Below are 14,946 nucleotides of genomic sequence, written 5' to 3' on the forward strand. Positions count from 1 at the left end.
TATTGGAAAGCACTGGTAGTTGTAAATGAATTAAATGCAATAACTCTTCATATTTTAAAAGTTTTAGTAGTACCGTATTTTAACTTCACACACATAAGGATTGTTAACAAATACAGATCAATAAACAATCTTGGTAACCAACCAACAGAGACAAAACACAACTGAAAATTGCAAATGTCAACAAAACACCACCGCCATAGCATCAACTTCGGGGGGTAAAATTTTTTGAGGAAAATTCTTAAGTAATAGTATCAAAAAAAAACAATAGGGTAGTTTCCTTCATCAAAGAAAACAAAAGGCATGTATTGCGATTCATTACCCACCATTAGAGTATTCATAATATACAAATTATTTCGTTTTAGAAATACCGGTTTAGACGAATGGCAATGGTCCATTTTTATCCTCATTTGTAAACGGCCAGATTGGCGCCCACGCGATGCCACTCCACGTGACGTCACAGGGACCTAGTTCCCATACGAGTAGATAGGAGTTGAACATCGCCTGAGATTACCAATGCATACATGAGGCGCAGGGCTCAGGGAAACATGTCTTAATAATCACTTATTAAAACTGGCTAAGGTCGGAAAGTTTTCTTCGTTTGATAAGGTATTAATAATCCTTATTTAAGCCAAGCGCTACCAGCTAGCAGGGTACTCAGCTACCCGCTTGCAGCCTGCGTCGTATCAGCGCTCAAGCCTCCCTTAAGGTCACCTCACAGGGCGGCAGCGGGAACGAGAAACACGTCACACGGAGTTTTCCCGGCATTCATACTTAGCCGTCGCGTTTTCGCGCGCTTGAAATTTTTCACTTTTCATTTAATCGCGAAAAATAGATATCGTCATTTAAAAATCTAATTGTGTGAAATACGTACTCTAGGAGTCAGGGGCGGATCCAGGATTTTTTTCTGGGAGGGGCACAAGCAAGGCCGTATCCAGGATTTTGTTCTGGGTGGGGCACAAGGATACCTCGTAATACAAAACGAACGCAATGATAATGGGGCCGTATTAAAAATCTTGCATATTTTTGAGGGTCTGGGGGGGGCACGTGCCCCCGTGCCCCCCCCCTGGATCCGCCTATGCCAGGAGTAATAATCTTTCGATTTAGGCAATAAAAAAATAATAGGAAACCACCCTATTGAAGGAAAACAAGAAGGTTCTTTGCTTAGCTATATTTGACTGAAGCGGCATCTCTTTCGTACTCATACCATTTTGCATTGGCAGTGGAAATGCCCTCCAGTATTTTACAATAAATTGCATTGCTTAATTTTTAATTCAGGTATTTAATTAAAAATATAAGATAAAAGTAAATTAACACATTTTTGGGCACATAAAATTTCCATATGGTAGGTATTGGTGGCCATATTATTGATGGGTTTACTTTGCCTTCCATCTTCAGAGCTTTTCTGATGCATCTTGCCAAAAATAATAACTTTAGCTCGAGGCATCTTAGTTCTTGTCATCATCTTGTGCTGACTCTGATGAAATGAAATCCACTTGGTCTTGAGGTATTTCCAAAGTTTTTGTGGAACCTTGAAACATCATCTGGAAGTGAAATCATAGTATTAAAATCGTGATAATAATAACATGTAGTAGTATAACTGAGGACATAAAATTTCATTAAAGAATTTTTAATATTGAATGAATTGTCCAAGAGAGGCATGGAATATTTGTCCATTATTTTAGATAAGTCATAATGATCATTTCCCATCATGAAGAATAAAAATCATAAATGTGCCTTCAGAAGTAAATACTGTAGTCCAAATGAAATCAAAACCCCAAAATATAATTTGTAAAACTCATAATTTTACTATTATTAGAGGCGGTTTCTCACTGGCTGTAGTAGGTTTTGCATGGTACATTTTGTTCATTACTACGACCAATTCTTCATGACTTCTTTCCACTTTTTTTGCTTCAGGGGAGCATAAAATCTATTATTCTTTATTAACCCTGTCTCATCTGAGCCCTTTTGCCATTGGTGTGGGTGTTGCATTTGTTTTTTTTTATCAGTGTATGTCAAAAGCCAGAAGTGTCGTGAGCCTCGTCAGAAGTTGCAAGGGAAATAAACACAGATTTACTTGAAGGTGTCCTTGCCTTTTACTTATCATAACCTGGGGCACAAGACCCAAGGAGAAGCTTCAAAAGCTTATTTTTGCTGTGTATAAAGTACTTTGTGGGTTATGTAATTTTAGGTGAAGGTATCCAGTAACTATACTGAAAAATTTAAGGCACCTCTGAATGCTCCCACTCCAAATTGCTCCTGCTCCAGGTGATAGAGATGCAGGATTACCATGGAAGTGTATATTATTATGACAGGTTCTTTCCCAAAAAGCTCGAGTGTTTGTACCCTTCTACGAGATATTGCGTGAAAAGGTTCCCTGGAGGTGGACGGAGAGAGAGGAGGAATGCATCTCCCATATCTAGCAAGTGATGCTTTAGGGTACAGTATTAAAATGTTTCAATCCTAAATTGCCTCATGTGCTACATTGCTATGCCTTACCTAATGGCACTGGAGCTGTGCTTCAACAATTAGGTGAAATTAAGTTAGAGCAACCTATTACTTATGCCTCAAGAGTGCTAAGAGGGAATGAGAAAAACTACGCACAGATTGATAGGGAGGCATCAGTGATTTACCACTGGTGCTAAAAGTTCAGCAGGTTTCTGGGAGACCTTCAGTTCAAGTTTGTCACAGATCTCCAGTGGCGGATCCAGGATAGGGACAAGGGGAGGGCTAAGTGGGGGGTAACCTCCCAGCAGTATTGGGGGTTCAAACAAAATTACCATTCAATCTTGTGTAAATTGGATACCAAAGGGGGGTTATAAAGGCCCATAGTTAAGAGATAATTTGTATTTCAATTTTTTTAAGTAGGTAAATATATCGGAAAATATAACTAAATACTTTTTACAAAGATTCAACCTCCAAAAATTTCGATTTTACCTAGTGTATGTTTTGACCCAACTGGAGGGGGGGCATAGGAGGGTATAGCCCCTCCCATGGGTTGAAATTGAGGAAGGAACTCTTTGAAAAAGTTATTCTTATCCTTAATTTGTCAATCCATAGCATCATAAAGGTAATACATAGCTTGTTTTTCCTGAAAAACTCAACTATTTTCTACCTCAGGTATTTCAGATTCCTAACCCCAAATTCCTCAATTTTATTTCCATTTTCGGCTACCAACATGAATAAGCAATATAAGCACCCTAATCACCAACAATTCTGGGAGTAACCAAACAATGCAGTCAACGTATGATTGTATAAGACGAAAATCCATTTGAATTTATATCAGGTCTACTTAATATTTACTTTTCTTCAACTGAATAGTGATGATAAATGCCAGAGGGGAAACAAACAGAAGGAAGGTGCACAGAGGAAAGGCACCCAGAGGTGAGGCACACAGACGAGAGGTGTACGCAGGAAAGGCGCACAGAGAAGAGACACCCAGAGCATAGGTGTACCTAGCGAGGGGCAGGAGGGGCAGCTGCCCCCCCCCCCCCCTATAAACAAAAATTGCAAATGTCTTTAAGGAAAATAATATTTTTTCAAGCAAATAATTTTATAAACTAATAAAGAGCTGTCACAGTTTCCTTAAAATGTTGATTTCATTCGCCTTTTCCATGCCTACTTTTTTTTCACAACTTGAATAACCATGGCTTGCCCCCCACCCCATTTTTGATCCTGGGTACGCCCTTGACCCAGAGGACCTGCGAATGCAGAATCGGCGTAAGGAGAAGAGGTGCACATGAAGGAGAGGCGCACAGAGCAGAGATACTCAGAGGAGAGGCACCCAAAGGAGAATTTCATGGATGAGAGGGACTCACGAAGGGGGAGTCGCACTCAAAGGGGGCATCAAGACTCCTCAAATATGAATAGGGTAGTTTCCTTCATCAAAGAAAACGAAAGGCATTGATTGCGATTCATTACCCACCATTAGTGTATTCATAATACACAAATTATTTGGTTTTTGAAATACCGGTTTAGACGAATGGCAAGGGTCAAATTTTATCCTCATTTGAAAAAGGCCAGATTGGCGCCCATGCGATTCCACTCCACATGACGTCACAGGGACCTAGTTTCTACACGAGAGGATAGGAGTTTTACATCGTCTGAGGTTACCAATGCATGCATGAAGCACAGAGCTCAGGGAAACATGTCTTAATAATCACCTACTAAAACTGGCTAAGGTCGGAAAGTTTTCTTCGTTTGATAAGGTATTAATAAACCTTTTTTAAGCCAAGCACTACCTTTCAGCAAGGTACTCAGCTACCCGCTGGCAGCCTGCGACGTATCAGCGCTAAGCCTCGCCTCAAGGTCACCTCACCGGGCGGGAGGGGGAACCAGAAATACGACGTACGGAGATATTTCCCGGCATTCATACTCGAGCGTCGCGTTTTCGCGCGCTTGAAAATTTTCACTTTTCATTTAATCGCGAAAAATAGATATTGTCATTTAAAAATCTAAAAGCGTGAAATACGTACTCCAGGAGTAATAATCTTTCGATTAAGGCAATAAAAAAATAATAGGAAACCACCCTATTGAGAGTGGCTCTGCTCATTTCGCAGAGTTGCAAATATGTTGGACTGGCACAGTATCCATCACTAATCCTGAGCAGTGGCGGATCTATGGGGGGGGGGGGGGTGCTGAGGGGACTACAGTCCCCCCCTTAATGGGTATCCAATTTACACTAGATAGAATAGTAATTTTTTCCGACCCTCACGACTGCTGGAATTGTAACCCCCACTTAGCTCTCTCCTTGTCTCAAACCTGGATCCGCCACCGGTCCTCAGTATGTTTTCTTATTTTTTCCCTTTGCATAACCAAAATTCGCCCTCTTCTCACTTTAGTATTCTCTACCATCATGTTAGAGATTTGAGGATGACTCTTAATCAAAACCCTTCCCATTTAAAATACTTGCTTTGCTATTGTTTCCTCTTCCCTTGACCTTCATGTTATTATGATTTCACCTGATAAAAATACATAAACTTATAAATGTATTAGGGTAAAAACAAGTATGTAGTACGTTCTATATTTTCTTATGAATCTTCCCTTCCTTTTCTATTAAGAGTAAGAGTATTTTTTCCCAATGCAGCCACATAAACTTACCTGAGGTGGGCCCTTATAAAATTGCTTGGCAGCCATAGTGTATGGTAATTCAGTCGGAAATATTTCATCCCAATATTGATCTTTTATCAACTCTGGATGTTCCTCATGCATTTCATCCACAATTAGATATGAAACCTGAAAATACAGAATATATTAAAGATTGAAATACTAATTTTAAGTCATGGCTAATGATACCAATAAAATATTTACAATGCTGCCACAATTCTTGATTACAGCAAAATACAGCATCAAAATGTTTAAATTAAGTGCAGTTTATGCTATTTTTTATAAAAGTCTCAGAGCAGAACTCTAAAGAGAGAATTTGCACATTTTTGCAAATGCTTGAGGATTTTAAAAAAAGGTGGACCTGTGGAAAGTACTAGGGTAGTAACAATCAGCACATACTTTGTGAGATAAGCACAGAACTTAAGTTGATGCTACTTCCAAAAAGTTAGTAATTTCATAACACATATATTCACTGATTATGTATCATATATATGTATTAAGAAGTAAATAACTGCTGTATTAGGACTAATGAAAAGGCGACCTACCTCAGAAAATTTCTCCATCAAATGTTTTGATCCCGAAAACATAAAGAGTATGAAAAATAGAAGAAACGGAGGGAGGACTTTAATTTTAATTAGTAAGTACTAATGAGATAATTGATGCGGCCAACCTGAAGGTTTCTGTCAACCAGCCAATTGACTTCAAAATCATCATCATCTTCTCCAAATGGGTTGACAAGGGATTCTGCCACTTTTAGCCAGCCCATGTAGAAAAAAAACTACAGGAAAGAAAACAAGTCTGACTTAATGTATGTTGAAAAAGTACCTCAGGTATGGGATTATGAAATTTAATATAATTTTTTTAGAAAAGAGGTCTTATAACGTACTCTGCTCTAAAATTTCCTACAGATTGAGATACAATGGAACGTAAGCATGCAGCAAATGGGCCATAACCTCCATCAACAGCATGACCACAGACTATTTTCACATGCACCAGCATTGCCAGTTCCAGTAGCCAGTTTGATGCTGAACGTTATACAAATAAAAGATTTTGTATCTAAATATACAACATTTTCTCTGAAACTGGCAAAGATGTTACATATACATGAGAAAGTTTACATTTTTACACAACGAAACCAACTGCCAGGGCTGGCACTGGCATCCAACTTGATAAATGCGATGGTGGTTGGCGTAACAAGGTGGAACTCCTTCATGATGCACAAAGGTTAAGAAAAAGACTTCGCTGTTCCACAAAATAAAATATATTTGCGACCGGTTTCGATACAGCGTATCATCAAGCCAGATGATGATACGCTGTATTGAAACCAGTCGCAAATATATTTTATTTTGTGGAACAGCGAAGTCTTTTTCTTAACCTTTGTGCGGCATCCAACTTGTTTTGTGAATCACTGTAAGCACTTCCCAGTACAAATCCAGACATTGTATCAAAACTTCCAGTTGATTATATTGCATCAGGGATAGGTGCGTGTGAAAACAGCTTAGATCAAAAAACTTTTTGTGGTCATTACTTTGTTTTGGCATCCCTGACTGGTCATCAAAGATTTCAAGCTGCCATAAGAATCAAGGAGTTAAAGAAGCATATAAAACTCTAGACTTGCCTGGACTGTAGTTGACCGAAATTCATTAATTGTGTTTCCCTATCATATTCAGAATTTATTATTGATTATCAATAGATGAAAAGTTAAACCAAGTCATTGACACATTCCGCACGGAGCACATCAATTGACGTGGTCCCGTCTTAGCCGAGATACGGGGCACGTCAATTGACATGCTTTGCCGGTCGGCCTTTCTCCGCCTCTGTACGTGACTAATATCCACTTCCTAGTTTTCCAATTGTGTGCATGGCCTTCATCAAGCTTCCCTCTTTTGACCCACATGCACCGTTTGTAAATAGCAGTATTTGAACGGAAGTTATGGCGAGTAAACCTCTCTCTATTTTTCTTTCTTATTTTATTGGCCGATTCTGACAACTTTCATGAAAATCGGGCTAGCATTTAATGTGTTAAGCAACATTAATGGCCTAAAATTAAAATATATGCATGTATTTTTCAATATTCTGTTTGAGAAAATTTATCTATCACATCAAAAATACTTTTTATTAAAGCCAATCCTTCACGGAGGAGATGCGTCTCTACCTATAGCTTACAATGTTCAACAAAATAAATAGAGGTAATAACATAAAAGCAGATATATAAAAGAATTCAATAACCTGTAAAAATGTAAAAATAGGCACCACTAAGTCCACTTCATCAGCTTCAGTCTTGGAATGTTTGGGAACAAACTGATTCCCCATTAATGTTGCCCAGAAAAATATATAAACTGCCAAAGTCACAACCTGAATAAACAAAAATTTCATCATTCATAAATATGGTAAGATATATCACAAAATTAAATAAATAACATTGCAGAAAACTTCCAGTTTTTTTTATTTTTCAAAAATTCATGCAGAATAAGAAAAAATGCCTATGGAGAATAATTCAAGTGCAGCCGTTTCAGTATAATGACCTAAGATGACTGAAACTTTCAGAGTTATGATGGAAAAATTTAATGCTAATTTTACAAAATCTTTGGTTTAGCAATCCGTGGAAAAGATCAACAAATTTTGAGGTTTTCAACCTACGACAGCTCAGCAAAAACACCATACACATGCGAAAGGCAGGTACTGTGCAGATGGGCAACTGCGCGTCATCCGCAGCTCATGCTCAAGTCATTTATGACCTCAAGTTGTTAGTTTAAGGCTAGTAGCAATCTCATTAACTTCACTGCCTAAATTGATTCTCCCGCCAAGTAAGCACTGTGGAGAGGCAGCCAGAAAACTCGAGAATGGCTTCAACATTGACATGTCTTGACCTTTACGGCGATAAAAGAGAACTTTTCTTTAATGCAATGTGGCTAGAGTGTGAAAAAGTACGTCCATTCCTATTCAAAACAAAAGAAGAGACATGCTGACTTCTGGAAGTGTTATGATCTATGACAATGCCCATCACCCTAGTGCTGATGCAGTCCAACTGCACCTTAAGCAATTTCAATGGGACATTTTCAATATCCGCTGTGTAATGCTGACTTAGTGCAATGTAACTTCCATCTTCACGCTGAAATGAAGATGAGGCTGAGAGGGAAGCTTTTCAAACAGGCGATGAGCTTCATGACAAAGGTAAAATTCATGGGAAGTCGTTGGCGGCAACATCCTATGAAGACGGTATAATAAAGCTTGTCTGCAGGAATTCCTCAATCTCCGAGGCAGTTAATTGCAAAAGAACACCACAATGTGCTCAATATTTAGCAATGAAATTATTTTTAATCAATCACTTTGTCTTCTGTTCATGGCTAGCTTGAAAAAAACAGAGCCCTCATGTGTGTTTGAAGGATCCTTAAGAAGAGAATAATCCCCTAACATTAAGAAGCTTTGAAATTAGTAAAAATGAATTGTAATTAATGTTTATTTTCATAATTACAGTCAATTTCCATCCCAGTCAAAAGTTTAGAAAAGTTCTTCAGGGTAATGAAATTTTATAATGTAGGTTGGAATATACTTTACTACAATGGACACATGTGCTACTTTCAATCAATCTATATCAGCACCAGCGAGATAGTTTTGCCAAGCAAGAAGGGCAGCTTCCATTAAGAAAACGGAACTGAAGGCATAGTATATTCGATGTGCAATATTGTCAGTAGAACCTAACACATGTGTTGCATGTAAATTGCAATTTACCACATTCCTTCAGCAAATATCTACTGCATGTTATCAATGATTTCCCTAACAGTATTTAAATGCTTGTAAACAGGTCACACTGTGCATGGGGAAGTTGATCACAATGAGGAGCAGGATACATACAGCCCAGTGAGAAATGGGTGGTGGAATCCACGTGGAAATTATGGTGGAAATGTAATGTGGATACCACGTGTTTTTGGTCGTGGAATCAACGTGGAACCCACGTGGAAATTTGGTGGAAAAATTAAAACAGCAGTAGGTGCTGCCCTGAAACCATTAAAACCTCGACCACTCTATATCTAAATCGAATACCCAGCAGCTAATGTCCTTCCTTATACAATTCCAAACAAAATGCCCCCACTGAATAAGCAGTAAATTTAAATTCTTCCCTAACCATGTGCAGATAGTTCTTCATGATGAAAGCAAATGTGCATTGCAATTGTTTGGTTCATCTCATAAATTTTTAAATTAACAATATTTCATAGATGAGATAAAGGATCATCATAGCATAAAATATCCATAAAATATTTTGTAATAGCTTCCAGACATTTTGTAGGCTTCTGAATGTTCCCTTTTCTGATATCTACAAGATGTCTTGAGAAGATATTTTCTAGATAATCATATTCAAACTGGACCCACAGGGAAAATTCAGGATAAATGACATGAATGTAATATTTCGGTATTAGGTATGTTTATTTTTCAACTGACAGCCTGATGGTGGAGCAGAAAATGATGGTATCCCCTATGAAAAAATTGTATAAACCTGTTTCAAATTTTTATACATTCTTATACATTGCCATGGTAATGTATAAGAATGTATAAAAATTTGAAACAGATCTATACAATTTTTTCATAGGGAATAGTATCTTCTGGAAATTCTTCCTGAATATTAGAACCTCTCTGCCTTTCGCTTTTTTCTAATTTGGGCTTCCTCCTCTGATTCCCAAATTTGGAGTTTCCAAAGCAGCCTACAATTTATTGAATATCTCAAAGGGGTAGTGCAACATTATCAATTAATGTTGATTCAGTCTTGCAGTAAAGGTCTTGAGGAGTTTTCAATTCAAGTTTTTGCCTTCCTTCAACATGGCTATGAATGAATATGAGTACGTAACTGTGATATATAAAAGGTTATGGCAATTTTTGTTACAATAGTAAAAATATTTTGTAGTCAATAAATTAAAAAGAAGAGACTAGAATTTTGACATACCTTTTATCCCACTGAAATGGATTTGTTTATTGATGGTAACTAAGCTGAGTTAGTTCATAGTTACCGATCAATTTTGATTAATTGAATAATAATACATTTTAACATTTCTTTAATATACAAAAAATGCGGTGAAAAAAACCCGAATAGGATGGAAAGATCTTCTAAGCTGCAAAGCTGGGAACTGCGGAAAACAACAACGAGAAATATACTTGGACTCTAACCAACGCCGCGAAAATCTTCGAACCTACAATAATACATGTTCAAAAAAGGCTATTCGGGCTTCCAGCCGGGTGGTCTCCCTCCATTCACAACCAACTGAAGAGTAAACAAGCTGGCAAACTTCATCCACTCACCATTAGCCCTGAGGATGGAACCCGACTCATGTTCCGAAACGTAGGCAGAATGGAGGGAGACCACCCGGCTGGAAGCCCGAATAGCCTTTTTTGCTGCAATAATACATTTTGCTTAAATTGTCACTGACTGCTCTTTTATCTCAAAGATTTTTGTTTTTTTGAAACATGTATCATTTATTTAAATAATCTTTTTATGAAATTACTTTCAGTATCTAAAATTCCGGTCCAAGTCCAAAATTTAGAAGGCTAAGCAGTAATCATACTTTCATATAATAGACGTATTCTAGACATCTAGTAGATATTTAAAATGTCCAAGACAAACCTTTTTTAATTTAACATTAACAATTAAAGACATTGTTAATTTAAAAATTTATGAGATGAACCAAAGCATTGCAATGCACATTTGCTTTCATCATGAAGAACTATCTGCACATGGTTAGGGAAGAATTTAAATTTACTGCTTATTCAGTGGCGGCATTTGGTTTGGAATTGTATAAGAAAGGACATTAGCTGCTGGGTGTTCGGTTAAGGTATAGAGTGGTCGAGGTTTTAATGGTTTCAGGGCAGCACCTACTGCTGCTTTAATTTTTCCACCAAATTTCCATGTGGATTCCACGTTGATTCCACGACCAAAAACACGTGGTATCCACGTTACATTTCCACATAATTTCCACGTGGATTCCACCAACCATTTCTCACTGGGAGTAGTGATATGGCGTAAGCATATAGAAGCTTGATCGTATGCAACATGAATTTTAGCAAACGTTTTCCAAAAGTTCAACTTGCACACAGATTTCCTCCTCGGGAAATTCTAAATACCACTCTCCCCACACTAGGAGAGTAAAAATGAATACTTATGGCATTTAGGAGGCTATCATAACAAACACCATATACTACAGAGACATCTCACCTGAGTGTACACCAAAGGAATGCAAACCCAATCATAATTGAGCAGTCCACCACACTTCCCTCGGAAAGTACAGAGGCCATCAATTAGGGTCTTCATAGAAAAATCATCACGAATCCTCCCTTCCTTACGAGCACGAGTGACAATGCTCCCAGCCCAAACCAATGGCATCCAATACTTTGGATGAGATGTGCGATTATCCAGATCCTCCCAAATTTTCTTTTCATTTGATTGCATTATACCTGAAATAAGCATTTCTACATAAATACCTAAATTAAGAGAATGTTCCATGATCAAGATTAGACTAAGGTTCACTTGGGAAAATGCAACCCATGGGCCAAGTTAAAATACAGTAGACCTCTGCTTATCATATTAATCCGTTCCACGGGGCCTATTGTAAAATAATTTCTCTAGTATTCCGAATTGACATTATTTCACGAGGATTGAGTTTCATGTAAAGTATGAGCATGTAAACATTGATATATTAAAAACTGTGTTTATTAAACAAATAAAGCATAGAATTACATTATCGATGATGCTCTGCAGGATTGGAAACAAAACCAGCAAGATTTGAAATTTCAGAAGCACAATTGAAATAAGCTCAGATCGTATGCTGGGGCCATCATAAGTCAAATCCATTGTAAAGCAGGGGTCCACTGTACCTCTCTGAATCCCAGCCAGTCTCTGGCTACATCCCAGCCACTATAACAATTTGGCATTTGTATGGTATACTTGTTGTAATGTGGATCTAGAAATGAAGAAACCCAGTGAGACACCTACCCGCATCCACGAGATGTTCCAGAGTTGGAAACCGTTTCTTAACCCGGGGACACATCATCCTCAGTGTAATAACAAAAGATAGATTCACATAACGCATAATTGTGCGTCTCATTAATCGCCCTCTTTCATCCTGAAAAATGATGAGGAAATAAAAATAAACACTTATGCATTCATTTGTTTATTAATACAGAATTCATATAATCCCTTAGAAATGGAATGCAGAGATTTAAATTACTTCTCTAGGGATATCTATTATGAAGATTGTAAACTTCATTTCACACCAAGGTGGAAGTCATAAATATTTAACTTCCAGTAGGTGGGGTTTATTTTGGACAATGGGAGCTTAAGGAATGATTCCTTAAAAATGGCTAGAAGCGAGCCACAATGAATTGCAACAATGCCAAGCGGTTCACATGATAGTGTGATTCCTTAGCCATGACTGAGACTGTGCTATCAGTCACCATAAATATTTACTTCTATTTCATTTCCCACTAACTCCGGTCATGAAGACATTATTTGCATGCATTAAAATATTTCAAGGAATGAAAGCACTAAGTAAATGGTATAACGCAATGCATCCATAAGCACTCTCTTCTACTTTATTTATCATTTTCCAGTGGTGCAGACTGAAATATTCTACTGGATGTAGGTTTTCAGAATTTTTTTAAATTCAAAACTCATAAACTACTTCCTTACTATTACACAAGACATTATTTTCTATTTTTAGTGTAATTATTATTCGAGACTGATAAAATAGCATACTTCCCTACTTTAATGCACAATTGAAAAATCTCTTTGCAGTAGAAGGACTCTACTGCAGGCAGAAATTCATTGCCGCATACCTGGTTCTGTATATGTACTACAGTATTGCTTTTACAGAGTGCTCTTACTCTGATCAGTTGGCTGTGACCAGTGGATTTAGCCACAAGGCTTACAGAGTTTCTAATACACATGTGAAGTTAATCCATTTTTGCTGTGGCATGACTTCAATCGCTACAGTTACTGCTAAGAAATCACGCCTTAAGAATACACCCTCTCAACATTTTCATTAGAGATTTTTGATATTTTGCCCTCTGAAATCACGCCTCTTCTCCCCACTGGTAACAAATTTCTTCCTCATTGACTCTCAAGTTTACAATCTCACAAATAAGTACATATATGCATATTGAAAAATTGGAGAAAATACATGTTTCATTAACATTTTTAATGTAGCAAGTGCTATGATCTTTCGGCAATCGTTGGATACTCATTACTCCTTAACTTACACAATGAGTCACCTGCAAGCATTTTTGGTAATACATAATGAGATTCAAATAAAAGGTTATACTTACATTTCCCATCAGCAAAGTGCTTACAAACATAGCCAAACTATCAGGCCATGGTATTTCCAAGTATTGATCCCACCACCTTGTGATTACAATAGAGACATAGAAACCAAGCACAAACGATATTGGAATCAGCTCATTATATGCACGGCAGTACAATGATATTAATTCAAATGTTCTGGAAATCAAAAATGAAATAGTCAATTAAGGAGGCTACTTAACTGATTGAGATCAAGCCAAGTTTGTATTTTTTGTGAAGAGTTAACATTGATTTCTGAGGGGACATTTTTTGGGTATTTGATAGGAACATATAATGGGGTATGGGATGGGAACATATAATGGAAAAAGGACGAGAAAACATTACAGAAAATGAAATTTAGGAAATGAGTAAAAAAATGTCCACACATTGTAATCATTTAAAATATTCAATGTTTCAATGAAGTAACTCACTTTTTTTGACTCTCATTGAGAACAAAACGATAGAGGAGACTCAAGGAAAAGTACCATAGTGAATATATCAAAAGGTTTGGCCAAAGAAGCTTATAAATACTTCCTGTCCACCTGGAAAGGAGAGAAATATTTCATAATAATCCATGTAAAGTGTATAAAATACCTCCATATAGTCTTAAAATTAATATTTATGCATTTAAATTGTATGAATGAAATGGCAGAGCTTTCTCTTTAAGATAAGAGACTGACACTATTTTTTCTAAAAGATGGTTAGTTTTAACAGACAAGTAACATGGGTCAACAAAATTTTCATTGAAAACATCTTTTTTCACAGCAATTTGTTTTAAATATTTAAATCAATGCATTAAATACCTAAACAGTAATTTCCAGAAGTTACCAAGACCACTACATGTAGCTACTTCTGCTGTGTATGTGATTGTCATGCTTTAAAATAGTTCGCACTCCAGATTAAGCATTCGTCTCTGAAGATTTCTCTTTTGTTCTGAAAATGACAGGAATATTTTAGCCAAGAACTACAGAGGCAACCGGTATATTACCTACATTTTGAAGGGTTCTCAATCTTGCAAATTATACAATGATTGTCAGCATTAAAATGCCAGATGTGATAGCTAGAGACTTCTTGGAATAGGCGAAATTCAAATTTAAAGTTACAAAAAAATTACTCGGGTCAAATAAAATAGATGACTGCATTAATCGCTAATTCAAGTGCACATTTTGCTATCTAAAATATGTTCTACACCATACATAAAGAATATACGAAAATACGAACTGAGAATCTAATATCAACCATTTGAAATCGCGGGCGGAAATGGCGGCAATTTCAACTGATGTGACTTAAGGGCATAATGCAACTTACCATGCAGCCTTTTTCGCCAAGTCGAAGAAAGAATCAATGCCAAATATTAACACCTTCCCCTGACGTTTACAGAGACGTTAAACTGATCTGATTTCTCAGTATTCCGGAGGAATCGGATCCTAGAACAACTGTAGAATACTGGCATACCTAGCACATAACATTTGATGTTGACAACTAAGTTACGGTTGCTATTGAATTTTAAAGATATAAGA

The 14,946-nt window shown here is 37.1% G+C and overlaps 1 protein-coding gene across 2 annotated transcripts; it reads right to left on the reverse strand.

Annotated features, from left to right (window-relative positions):
- Window positions 1–1,166: 1,166 nt before the first annotated feature.
- On the reverse strand, window positions 1,167–14,913 carry LOC124159266 (bestrophin-2-like). 2 transcript variants are annotated; one of them, XM_046534963.1, is made up of 10 exons: window positions 14,735–14,913; window positions 14,230–14,359; window positions 13,858–13,968; window positions 13,414–13,585; window positions 12,083–12,212; window positions 11,306–11,544; window positions 7,333–7,458; window positions 5,774–5,881; window positions 5,098–5,232; window positions 1,167–1,541 (listed from the first exon to the last, which is right to left on the reverse strand). In XM_046534963.1, exons 2-10 carry the CDS (start codon window positions 14,298–14,300, stop codon window positions 1,446–1,448), a joined length of 1,188 nt encoding a protein of 395 aa, XP_046390919.1. In that variant the 5' UTR covers window positions 14,301–14,359; window positions 14,735–14,913; the 3' UTR covers window positions 1,167–1,445. The 2 variants fall into 2 exon arrangements, with proteins under 2 accessions (XP_046390919.1, XP_046390920.1); XM_046534964.1 differs by lacking the exon at window positions 7,333–7,458.
- Between the last annotated feature and the right edge of the window lie 33 nt (window positions 14,914–14,946).

This window comes from Ischnura elegans, chromosome 5 (genome assembly GCF_921293095.1).
Source record: "Ischnura elegans chromosome 5, ioIscEleg1.1, whole genome shotgun sequence".
Lineage (NCBI taxonomy): Eukaryota > Metazoa > Arthropoda > Insecta > Odonata > Coenagrionidae > Ischnura > Ischnura elegans.